This window comes from Sarcophilus harrisii, chromosome 3 (genome assembly GCF_902635505.1).
Source record: "Sarcophilus harrisii chromosome 3, mSarHar1.11, whole genome shotgun sequence".
NCBI lineage: Eukaryota > Metazoa > Chordata > Mammalia > Dasyuromorphia > Dasyuridae > Sarcophilus > Sarcophilus harrisii.
In genome coordinates, this window is record NC_045428.1 from 610,791,804 (window position 1) to 610,805,158 (window position 13,355).

At 38.7% G+C, this 13,355-nt stretch overlaps 1 protein-coding gene across 1 annotated transcript; it reads left to right on the forward strand.

Moving 5' to 3' along the window:
• Positions 1-1,785: 1,785 nt before the first annotated feature.
• LOC116422750 (3-alpha-hydroxysteroid sulfotransferase-like) lies at positions 1,786-12,074 on the forward strand. The gene is made up of 4 exons (XM_031961854.1): positions 1,786-1,936; positions 9,094-9,220; positions 9,946-10,040; positions 12,063-12,074. The coding sequence occupies exons 1-4, from the start codon at positions 1,841-1,843 to the stop codon at positions 12,072-12,074; spliced, it is 330 nt and encodes a 109-aa protein (XP_031817714.1). The 5' UTR covers positions 1,786-1,840.
• The last annotated feature ends 1,281 nt before the right edge of the window (positions 12,075-13,355 follow it).

Below are 13,355 nucleotides of genomic sequence, written 5' to 3' on the forward strand. Positions count from 1 at the left end.
AAGATAAAACTTAAAAAATTGAACATCAACAACAGGGTCTGAGAAGGAAAGAAGCTGACCAGGAGCCAAAAGGTCACCAAAAAAGAGACAGAGAAGAGCAATAATCCTGACACCATGGTCCCTCTTTGCTTGTGCTTGTCCCTCAGGAATGTGTCCTGATCCTCTTTAAAAGAAGAAGTGTTTGAGACATCCCAGGAGGGCCAGGCTAGATTCATGCTCCTGTTCCCAGAGGTCAGTGTCAATGGTAGTCAGGGAAAGAGTCAATTATATTAAGAAGTCAGTTGGCCAGAGAGGCCAAGATGTACCAAAGTTTAGGAATCTCTGGTCACCAATGAGAAGACACTATGTTCAAAACAGACTTAAAACCCAAAGTGTATTTGACATTTCAGCAGAAGACTTTGGGAGAAGCAACATTCAACCCAGGACTCTGACTCTACATCCAATACTTCGTTAACTCAACATTCAGACCTCTGGAAGTTACCTAGTTTGCATGGAAATGGTACAACTGGGATTAGAACTCAAGTCAAGTCCTCCAACCACAGGGCAAATGGGCACTTGTACATATGCTGTGCTACAGTCTTGCAGACCACCTCTGGAAATGCTCCCTACTGCCCTCCTCCCATACCTTTGCTTATGCAGAACTCAAAACACAGAATACACTATCCATACCTATTTCTCTGGTAAAGTCAGAGACAGCTAGATGGTGCAATGGATAGATCCCTAGCCCTCAAGACAGGAGGAACTGAGTACAAATTTGGCCTCAGACACTTAAGACTTTCTAGGTGTGTGACCCAGGGCAAGTCACTTAACCCCAGTTGCCTCAGCAAAAATACCAAACAAACAAAGGAACAAACAAAACCAAACTCACTGGTGAAGTCTTATTCTTTCTTTGTGGCCCAGAAATCTCTGCCTTAACTTCTCAATCCCATCAGGGATGGACTTTCCCCATGACAGCTCTTTCTCTCTTACATCGCTCATGGAATCTTCCAGGCAGGTCTAATTTGTGGCATATGTTGCACAGAATTGCACTGTCTGGGTCCACCTCAAGCCATGATAGTGAGCAATATGAACTCTGGGAATACATGCTTATGTCTCCCAACTCTGATCACAATACACTGATATACCATACACTGTACACTAAGCTTAGATTTTGTACTGGCCGTCTCCCCCATGCCTGAAAGGTTCCCCTTCCTCATCTTGGTCTCATACCTTCCCCAGCTTCCTGCAGGACTGAGCTCAAATATCACCTTCTACTGGAAGCTTTCCAAAGACTCCCAACTCCTGACTCTTCTCTCTGACATCCCCTCATCCATTCTTTATGTCACTTATATGAACTGAGTTGTTCACATTTCTCCTCTTACCTTAGATTATGAGCCCCTTGTGGTAAGAGACTGAGTTTTTGCCTTCCCTCTGATCCCTAACATTCAGCACAGTGCCTGGCACCCTGTAAGTGCTCCAAAGATGCTTGTGGAATCGCCATAGTCTCTTTGCTGTAGCCACCCACCTCTCCAGGCACATTCAAATTTCATCTCAACTTAGTAAGCAGCACTCTGTCAGGTAGAGCTGGGGAGACCTTTCCCCTCCTCCTGTGGAAGTTTTCCACTGGTTTGTTCAAATATGGGCAAGACTGAAGAATCTGTGATCTCTGCACCTCAGAGTGTCTCGTGATTCTGTGAATAAAATAATCATGAGACCCTAACCCATCTTTTGTTTTTTATTCTATACAGGAACCCATTGGATGATACATATCCTCAGCCTGATCTACTCAAAAGGGGACCCCACTTGGGTTAAATCTGTCCCTTCTTGGAAACGTTCTCCCTGGATAGAGACAAAACTTAACATGGAAATGGTCAAGAACAAGGCAAACTCCCATCTCTTCACTTCCCATCTCCCAGCCCATCTCTTCCCTAAGTCCTATTTCACCAGCAAGGCCAAGGTGAGCATATGAGGGCCCCAGTTTAAAGTGAAAGAAACAGATATCTAGGAGTTGGAAGGAGGATGAGACAGAAAGAGGCTGGAGTGTAATGTTCTTGTTAGTTTCTGAGGCCTTGGAAGCACTCTTCCTTTCTAGCTCAGTAATCACCTACAAGAAAATAGCCAAGTCCAAAGTCCAAATTCTTTATTTTTTTCTCCTTGCCTGAGGGCCTAGCTAGCTTTCTTAGAGGCCATCTGGAATCTTGGTTTCAGTGGAGAAGTGCAGGAGGCCAGGCCAGCCACCACAATGCTGATAAAGATGGAATGAATCTGTCTCTCCTTGGCTCTGAGAGCTTGAGCTCCCACTTCCAGTCTGTTTGTCTTCTCTGGCTCTGTCTCCCACCCTCTTCGTCACCCAGGAGAGCCACCAAGAGCCTGACTGAAGATGGAATGAATGTGTCTCTGGGTCCCTTCCAAGTCTGTGTCTGATCCTTCTAGTGTCTGTCTCCTAGGTACTGACAGGCCTTGGTCTCAGCGGGGGAAGTGCAGGAGGCTAGCCACCATGGTGCTGGGAGATGAAGTAAATGAATCTGGCTTTCCGAGTCTGTGTCTGGCCCTTCTGAATCTCTCTCTGAGCCCTTCTGAGTCTGTCTCTGGCTCTAACTCTGGCTGAGTTTGTCAAAGTTTTATATGCTCTATTTTGAGTATAAACCAATCATTATATCACTAGGAAACCATCATTTGTTGTAAGATTAAATCAATCATACTGAACTAGAGAACTATTAAGCACCATGCTAAACTAGATAACCACTGTCTCATCAATTCCATTGAATTAGCATCTTGTGAGAATCTTTGTTTCAAGTAGCTAGAGTTCTGGCCATAACACTGGGAAATCATTTCTGTTCCATATTTCATAGGAATTCAGGGATGGGAGGAGGCAGATGGAGGCTTCTCTCTGCTCTCCATGTTTTATACACTGCCTCATAATTCTCCTGCTTGTTCCTTCTGCCTATGTCACTGTTCACTTCTACCTCTGGTGAGTAAGGACAAAGGTTATGTGACAGCATTCAGGATAAGAGCATGAAATAAAGGAGGAGGGAAAGGAAAGAAAATGGAAGCATGAAGAGGATTTGAATAGGTTTGAAGAAATGCCAAAAACTGTACTGGAAATTGTTGGAATCTTTACAAACTGTTAAGCCATTAGAGTTGATGGAGACAATAATTATCTAATCTGGCATGGTTCAGTGATTGATTTGATCTTGGAAGAGATGTTTGGGGCCAGGAACTTCGAAACAAGGTACTAAAGTACAACTGATAGACAATATGCTTGTGTTCACACCTTCCTTGAAGTTCTTGGGGCCAGAGAGCACTCTGAGGAGATAACCAGAATCCCATTCTCCCCAGAAGGAGGAGTTAACCTTTGGAGATCATAGTATGAGAAGAAGCTCTTAGAGCTTGAAAGAATTTCTCCCTGAACATTGACTGGGGTCGGATAGGGAGCATGCTGGAGGAGGCTCAAGCCCTCATCTTTGAGGCAAGAGAGATTTGATTGCATCTTCAGACCCTTCCAAATGTCTATGTTCTGTTTGTGGAGAAAATCTGGAGAGCTTGAAATGTTTCTGACCTGCTCTGCCACCTTCCCAGAGTCCTCCTACTAGCTTTCTTTTTAGTAAGGCTTCCTAAGACCCATTTGACTTTATCCTCTAGAATACCTAGCTCTAGATCAGTAGCACACATCCTGGTTATCAGTAATGATAAGAGATTTTTTTTGTCTGCTTCTTTTGTATATCTCACCATCTTTCTTAATCTCTTCTGCTCCTGTTAACCTCCTACAATTTTTGTCTTTTATCTTGTCCATTTTTGCATCAAACTTGCCCTTGAAATCTCTAATTTTCTTGAGATCTCCTGTCTATCCTTCTCTATTGTTTTCTTGTATTTCTTTCCATTGCTCATTAAAGAAAACCTTCTTGTGTGTCCTTGCTATTCTCTGAAATTCTGCATTCATTTGGGCATATATTTAATTAACCTTTTTCCCTTCCATTTTCCCTCTTCCCTCAGCTGTTTGTAAAACTTCAGACAGACAACCATTTAAGCTTTTTCACACTTGTTTTTATCTAGAATACTGGAATGCTTTTTCTTTGATTTGTCCTCTAGACAATATTTCGAACTTTTGTCCAGTGATCTGTAGGCACTTTATATACCAGTTCTCATCCTTTAAATCTTTCAATTCACCTCCATTTCATATTCATGAATGATGTAAATTAGTTCATACTTATAGGGTCAGATGGTTTCCCCCTCTTTTTAAGTATAAAGTTTGCTAGAAGAAGCTCAGGATCTGAGCCACAGTCAGATTTTATTTTATGCTGCACACTTTTCCACATTTGAATTCGACAATATATAAACAATGAGATCTCTGTATTGACCATAAGGTGATATTTGCGTATAGAGGTTCTTTTTAGGTTGTTGAAAAGAATGTTTGCTATGACCAATAAGTTATTTGACAAAACTCTATGAAGTTTTCTGCCTAGTTTTTTTCTGTACCAAAATCAATCTTGCCTGTTAGTCCAATTATCTTTTAATTTCCTACTTCAACATTCCAGTCCAATTAATGTGATTTTTTGTATTATTTCTAGAAGATATTATAGATCTTCATAGAACTGATTCACTGTGGTCTCTTTAGCATCAGTGGTTAGAGAACTTGCTTATGTTTCTGTGACCTTGAACAGTTTGTCTTAGATTTGAACAAATATCACTTGATATCCACAGTAGCATATGTAGGGATCATGTGAATCAAATTCAGCCATTCCCTTCCAATCCAGTTCACTGACATCTAACATATGAATGTTTAATCTTTCTATCTCGTATTTGACCATATCCAACTTATCTTGGTTCATAGATCTTATATTCCAGATTCTTGAGCAATATTTATCTTTATAATATCAGCCCCTTTTTTTTTTCACTAGATGCACTCACAGCTGGGCTTCCCTTCTAAGTTAGGCCAACCATTCCATTAGTACTAGAGATTCTTGTAGTTGTCCTCCATTCTTCCCAGGAGCATATTGAACACCTGATCAAAGGATCATCTTCCAGTGTCATCCTTTTAGCTCTACATTGTTGTGGAAGGAGGAGATTCTGTAACTTAATGAAATTATGACCTGTGTTTGAGAATTACTCAAGATGGACAGCTCCACAGGGAGAGTTCTGACAAAAGGTCTTCCGCTGGAGAAAGATGGCAAATCACTTCAGTATCTCTGCTAAGAAACATCTACTGACAGTACTAATACAGTAAAAGAGATTTTAAATAGGCTCATGTAAATTGATCATTTTTTAAATCTGCAGCATCATAATACATGATTGTTTCATTCCTGAGTCAGTTTAGGGGGAAAAATGGAGAAAAAACTTGGGAAAGAGTTTTTTCCCAATCTCAGCTATTTGATAACCCTCTGTTTCTATTTTTTAAATATTATTTTATTTTCCCCAACTATGTTTTAAACTATCGTAACAATAATTTCTAAACATTCATTGATTTTTATTAAAATTCGAGTTCCAAATTTTATCTCTCCTCTCCTTCTTCTAGTCCTCACCTGAAGCAGAAAGCAATCTGATATGTCACTTATGCACAATATAGTTGTGGACATTTCTTTATTATTTATTTAGTGCAATAAGGCAAATGAAAGAAGGAAGAAAAAACAAAGAAACAAAAGTAGCAAGACGAAAAAGGAAGGAAGAGAGGAAGGAAGGAAGGAAGGAACGAAAGGAAATAAGGTGAAATGAATGAAAAAAGAAATGAAGGAAGGAGGAATAGTATATTTTAATCTGCTTTGGAAAAGCATCAATACTAGGGCAACTAGGTGGCACAGTGGGTAGACCTAACAACCTTGAAGTCAGGAGGACCTGAGTTCAAATCTGTCTCAGACACTTAAGACTTCTAGCTGTGTGACTTTGGGCAAGTCATTTAACCCTAATTACCTCAGCAAAAAAAAAAGTCAGTACTTTCTCTAGAAGATGGATAGTATTTTATGATAGAGTTCTTCATAATAGTCTTGGATCATTATATTGCTGAGAGAAGCAATGTCAGTTCATCATACTATATTATTATGTCTGAATACAATGTCCTATTGGTTCTACTCACTTCAATTTCTATTGGTTCATGTAAATCTTTCTGGTTTTCTAAATATCCATTACAATCAGAAATCACATCCTGTTCAGGCATTCCCAATTCATGGGCGTACCCTTACTGTTCTTAGCCACCACAAAAGAGCTGTTATAAATAATTTTGTGCAAATAGATTCTTTCCTTTTTAACCTCTATTGGATACAGACTAAATAATGTTACTGTCAGATCAAAGGTGCAAGTTTTATATTCTATTGATAATAGTTCCACATTGCTCTCAGAATAGTTGGATGAGTTCACATCTCTACCACCAGTGTATTAATGTCCTAGTTTTCCATACTCCCCCCTACATTTATGATTTTCCTATTATTTTGTCACATTAGACAATCTGATCAGTATCGGGTGGTAATTCAGAGATGTTTTAATTTGCATTTATCTAATCAGTAGTGATTTAGAAGTTATATGAGTACAGATAGTTTTGATTTGTTTATCTGAACTGCCAGTTCATATCCTTTGACCATTTGTCAACTGAGGAATTACTAGTATTCTTATAAATTTGTTATCTACATACTTGACAAATGAGGTCTTTATCATAGATACTCATAAAATTTTATCCTAGTTTTGTTTTTCTTCTAATTCTGGTTGCATTGATTTGGTTGTGCAAAAACTTTTCATTTTTGTAGAGTCAAAATTATGCATTTTAATTTAATAATGCTTTCTATGTCTTGTTTCATGTTAAATTCTCCACTCTCCATAGATTTGACAGTTAAATTATTCCATGCTCTTCTAATTTGCTACTAGTATCACCATTATTGAATAAACCATGTATACATTTTGACTTTCTTTTCGTATACAGTGTGAAATATATGTCTGTAACTAGTTTCTGCCATATTATTTTCCAGTCTTCCAAGCAGTTTTTATCAAATTATGAATTTATGTCCCAAAAGCTTAAATCTTTGGGTTTATTAAACATTAGATTACTATAGTGATTTATTACAATGTCTTGTATACTTAATCTACTGATCCACCAGTCTATTTCTTAGCTAGGGCCAAAGACTTTTTGATAATTACCACTTCATAATGAAATTGGAGATCAGGTATGACTAGACCACCTACCTTCACATTTTTGCATTGATTCCCTGGATATTCTTGACCTTTCATTCTTCCACCTGAATTTTATTTTTTCTAGCTCTATTAAATAATTGTTGGCATGGCAATAAGAAAATTAATTAACATGGAAATGTCAGTTTTGTTGTGTTGGCTCATTTCTTAATAGTCATTAAAGTGATCTTTGTTTCCCAGGCTATTCAGTACTCTGGGCAACGTCTAATTTCTGGTTCATCAGACAAAAAGAGATCTGCAAGATATGGCTCTGGCCACTAATATTTTATTCATCAATAATTCCTTTCTGATTTCATGGTTCAAAGTGAAATTGTAACATTAGATTTATCTGGGGAAGCATCTGAGAACTTCACTTTAATACTTTTCAAGTAGTTTAGAATAAGTTTATCATGTACTTGAAGCAAATTTTTGTACAGGCTGTGAATCAGAGAATTGGAAGCAGGAAAGAAATAGGAAGGAAGAAACAGGAAGAAGAGAAGGGGCAGCACCAGAGTACATGGCACTAAAAGAACAAATATTCTATTAATGCATGGGTTTGCCTGGATGGCTGCTTCTCTTCCCTTCTGCCTCTCTTCTTCGGCAATGCTAGAGTTTTCTGAAGAACAACTTGAGTTAAAGGAAGAAGAGAAGAAGAAATCCAGGAAAATGCCTGAAGAGGAGAAGATGATGAACATATAAAGGGAAGAATAGAAAATTTCAGGCTGAAGCTAGAAAGAGAACATCAAGGCTGTCACATATGGTGTCCAATCATTCTTCCAGGAGAACCCTGAATGTCTGGGTTATCTGAGGAAATATAACATTTCTATTGGGTGGAACAGTACATTCACTGAAAGGTCTCTGAAGAAGTTGTTCAATAATATTGAAGATATTAGAGTATCATGACTCTCTCCTTCACTTGCCTTTACCTCCATTTTCTCTATGTTATCTGGACCCATTTTGAATTTTAGGGTAAATTCTCTGTGACGTGTCCTTCTTTGCATTGTCTGCACTCCTTTTGTTAGTTAGCATATTTCAGAGCATCTTCATCTACTTCTTCTGATCATAATCCCTTTACTTCTTCTAGTCAATTAAATGAAATATTTGATAACCACTCAGTCTGCTTCTAGAATTGTTTCCTCTGTGTCCTTCCTTTATAGAATTTCCACTCTCTCCATAATAGACATCCTTTCTATTGTATACTTCCTTTCCCATACTTTTCAGTTGAAAACTAAAAGTTGAAAAACCAGTTGAAAACTAGTTTAATTTTAAGTTACAAGACTCTAGCCATACACATTTATTATCTGTTCTTTATTTGAATAGCCATCCTCAATAAGGATATTGTCATGCCTTTATTCTAAGCTACTGTCTAATAACTGCTTATTCCCTTTCTTTCCCTCTTTTCTTTATTGCTTAAATAAACGACTATATTTGATATCTAATTGTGTGTCATTATTGTGAATAGCTGTTTTGTATTAATAGACATTGGCAGGGACTCAAAAACTAAAGTCATGAAAGAGGAGATTATTTTCTCCACAAAAGAATTTTGACAAAATTGAAGTGTAACACTAATTCTGAGGTGGTTTTTCTATGAGAAGCAGGACCTGACATTATAAGAGCAGTTGGGAAAAGCAGTCTAGCCCATGGGGTGAGTAAGTTTTCCATGGCCATAGAGATGTATGCAAAGTTGCAAGATGAGTGATCCACTCTACTGAGTAATTACATACAGCTGGAAATAGTAGAAACAGTTTACCAGTAGCAGCAACTGCCAGAGATAATTTAGTCAGTCAGCCAAAAAGGATTTATTAAGCACCTGTTAACCAGGACAGTAGTAAAAAAAAAGAGATATAAGAAATGGATGGAGAAAGCAGCTCTAAAAAATGGGTCAAATATTCTCCCTGCTAGAGATGCTTCATGAAGAAGGAAAATGGATGTGATAACCCCCCAATGTTCCAATTTCTCTTTCAGATCCTGTATGTTGCCAGGAATCCAAGGGACGTCCTTGTATCTTTATACCATTTAAAAAATTATATCCCATCTTACCCGTTATGCCCATCTTTTGAGCATTTCTTTGAGGACTTCCTGCAGGGAAATGGTGAGTGAAGAAGGAATGATGGAGCTGCATCCTACTTCCCATCCTTATCACTTTTCTCTATTTTCTCTGCACCCCTTTGCCATGTTAATGAAAATCCCTATTTTCTTGATATCCTTTCATTTCCTGGGAGGCACATTCCTTCTAACAGCTCAGCAATATAGACAGGGCAATGACTGCCTCCCCCACCTTAGAGAAGAGTGTTAGAAGTGAAGACTGCGAAAGTGATTTTTTCCAAGACTATATAACCAAGAAATTTTCAGAGCTGACACTTATTGGAGCCCAGGCCTTTTGAATCCAAGACCAGTATTCTTTCTGAAAAGCAGAGTCTCAAGAGACCAACCAGATCCAAGGCCTGGTTTGAAATGTAAATCATTCAAGTTCCCCTACTTCCTCCATAGTGAAGTTTTCACGTCATTTATTTCAGGAGGCCCAACCTAGCCTTTTGTCTTGCTGAGAACTCTCAGGTTAAGGCCAGCACCTGAACCAAGTGATTTCCCTGGGGCTCTTCTCCTAGCTAGCCTTCTCGTGGATGACATTTTCTGTGATTGAGAATCAGTTTCCTCCACTCCCAACCCCACTATTCCCCCTTACCCTATAAAGTAAGAGCAGAACTTACTTCTTTGTCCATGACTCATTCTGACAAGCATCATGGGCAAGTAAGCACCTTATCAATCTAAAACAGAAATAACCTGGGTTCCCTTCTCACCTTTTCCATTCATTTTCAGTACCACTTGGGTCCTGGTTTGACCACATCAAAGGATGGCTAGTCTATGAGAAATTCAGAGAAGTTTTTGTTCCTAACCATGAGGAACTTCATCAAGTAAGGTCCCTGTCCTTTTTCCTTTTCATCTTTCCAGGTGTCCCCATTAATGTTACTGTCTTCCCTTTCTCAATTATTTCAATTTATCTTGCTTATATCTTAGTTCTGCATGACAGGTTGCATATTGTCTCAGTCAGAAAAGAACAATATTTATTAAGGAAGCTATTATGTGCCAGGCATTTTGCCAAGTGCTAGGAATACAAAGAAAGGCAAAGATAGCTCCTGCCCTCAAACAGCATAAAATCTAATTGGGAAAAATGTGCAAACAACTTTGTATGAATAAGAATAAGACTGTGTAATAAATTGGACACATTCAGAAGACGAGGAAGGCACTAGGATGAGGAGGGCTTGGGAAAGGCTTCCTGTAAAAGGTAGATTCTGTTAGGATTTTTTAAAGCCAGGAAGTCAGACAGAATGGGCAGTGGAGAATTTTCCAACCATGGGGAAAGTCAGAACAGATGCTCCAAGCCAAGACATGGAGGCTGTGTTCATCAGAGGCTGATACTGGGTCAAGAATGAGGGAAAGCAAAATGAGGGAAAGCAGGCAAAAGACATCTAGGAATAGAACAGAGCACATAGACCCTAAGGAGAAAAGCTACAGTATCAACCCAGCATGTCAGAAACTGCATCAACAGAGCAGCTGAGAAAGAGAAAGGAGGAATGAGTCCCAATTCAGAGAGACCAGACTCCTATATGCCAGTGTTTGGTTCTGAATGTACCAACATATGATGCAGTAACTTGTTTAAAAAAAAAAAAACCGTGAAGTGTTCTTTATAATACCTGCCAATTCTGATCCTGGTCCATCCTCTGGTCCAGTCATGTCCCTCACTCTGAACCTCTTCCATGGAGATCCTGGCATTTCTCAAGAGCTCTTTGTAGAGGATATCTCCATATCTGTCAGAAGCTTCTCCCTGTGACAGCCACATAAGGCTGGTTTTTCTTGTGTGGTTTGGGAACTTGCTGGGAGGAGCTCACAATCCTGAGTAAGAAGAATCTCTTTTCTCATTCCCAGGAATCTCTTGAGCTTTCCTTACCCAGCCCTCTATATCTACTTTCCTTCCTGTTTGATCTCTCTTTCCTTTTTTATGGTTTTGTTCATCCCTTATCTTTCTTCTTCTATCTTCCTTCTTCTCTTCATCTAATTTTTTTCTTCCTTCTTCATTTCTTAGTTTTAAAAAAATTTCTTCAGAGATCTCTTGTATTCTTCCCCATGACCTTACTCTGCTGGTTTCTTTTCCTATTTTCATAATCCTTTCCCTCTCTCCTTCTCTCTCTCAACCACTCCATCTCCTAATAGCATAAATTTCATTTTCCTCCATCTACTCAGTTTCCCTTAACTTCCCCTTCACATTTTTCTTCCAGCTTGCTCTTTCTTCCTCTTTCCTTCATATCTTCTTCTTGTTTTCTTTCTTTCTCTTGTCTTTTTCCTGTTTTCCTTTCTGTCTTTTCATCCACCTACTTCTCTCCCTTTTTCATTTCTTTTCATTTCTCTTTCTGTTTTCTTTTTACTCCAATTTCTTTTCTTCTTTTTTCCATTTCTTTCCTCCATTCTCTTCTTCCAATTTTTTTTCTTTCTTTCTTTCCTACAGTTCTTGTTCCTATTTTCTTTCCTTTCCTTTCCCTCCATCTCTTCCTTCTGTTCTCCTTATTTCTTTTTCTTCAACTCTTCTTTCTATTTTCATTTAATTTCTTTCTTTCTCTCATGTCTCATATTTTGTTTCTTTCTTTATCTTTGCCTCTATTTCTCCTGTTTTTTTCTCTTCTATTCTACTCCAGCTCCTCTATTTCCTTTTCCTTTTCTCATCTTTCATACGTTTTCTTCTTTCTTTCATTAGCTTCAATTCTTCTCTTTCTTCTGTTCTTTCTTTATCTCCACCTCCCATACCAGCTCTTCATCCACTCCACTAATTTCTTATTTCACCTCCTGTTCCTTCTTCCTACTCTACCTTCAAATTGTCTACCTTCTCTCCTTCCCTACGTAATTGCCTTTTCATCCTCCTTTGCATTCCCACTACTCCCTAGGACCCACTATAATGTCTTTTCTCCCTGTACTTAGTGCTTTCTCTTTTCCCTCAAATCTTTCCATTCAGATTTTCTTTCTCTCTTCATCTAAAATCCCTGTTTCTGCTTCTTTTACACTGTTGGCCTTCCCTTTCCCTCCTTTTCTTTCTCTAAGACTTTTCATCCCACCATTACAAGGTTGTTGTATTTTTTCCTAGAATCTTAAGGTCAGTGTGGAAAACATTTGCCAATTCTTGGGCAAGGAGCTGAGTGAGGAAGAAATCAATTCAGTCATGGAGAATGCTTCCTTCCAAGTCATGAAAAACCACATTCTGGAAAACAAAAAACTTATACCAGTTGAAAATATGGAATCTATCAAAATTATGATGATGAGAAAAGGTGAGAATCAATGTTTCTAGGACCACAAGAGAGTTAAGTATTTGATTAACCTCCCATTCCAGCTGACATCTAGGCAGTCAGAAATAGAATCAGAGAAGGTGTGAATCACAAAACAGTATGACAGAAAAGAGGCAGTCAAAGAATTTGTCCCATTAATGTAACAGACTGTACTATATCTTTATGCAATGACATACTCAGAGATAGAATGCATGAGTTTCCAAGAAAACCTCTCCCAGGTTTTCTTGCATCTGAGGAAAACCCAGCAGAGGAGCAGTAAGAGAAAGAGGTAAGCCTCCCTGTCAGTACTGACATGAATGATGAATATGAAGAACTCCCTGGTTGCAGGGAGGTGCTATCCACAAATATCAGTCACTGCAGTCTACCCATGATCTCCTTCCTGAGCCAAGGAGGAAAAGGAGAAGGGTATGGAAAAATGATCACTAAGTACTTGACCCCAGCACTCTGTTGCCCTCATTCCATATGTGACAGGAATCTGTGGAGAATGGAAAAACCACTTCACAGTGACTCAAAAGGAACATTCAACGAGCAGTACCAAGAGAAGATGAAGGGATGGAGCAGGATCTGTTCCCATGGGATCAATGCTGAGATGGAGAATATCTGGTGTTCTCTAATTCACCCATATATGATCAACAAATGATAATTCTGGCTCCTCCTTTGCATCCCTATTCTACTTTTACTCTCTTATTGTTATAACTCGCAGAAATAAAATTAGAATTGAGACACAGGACATACATGCTGCTTCCCAAAGGAAAGCTTCCAGTGTGGATCCTTACTCAACATGCTCATTGTACTTTTGACACACATACTCTGGATGCTATTGTGGAAAGATCCTTTTAAGCTTGTGATTTAATCATAAATGAATGCTGAATGTTGTGGGCATGTTCTACCTGTTGA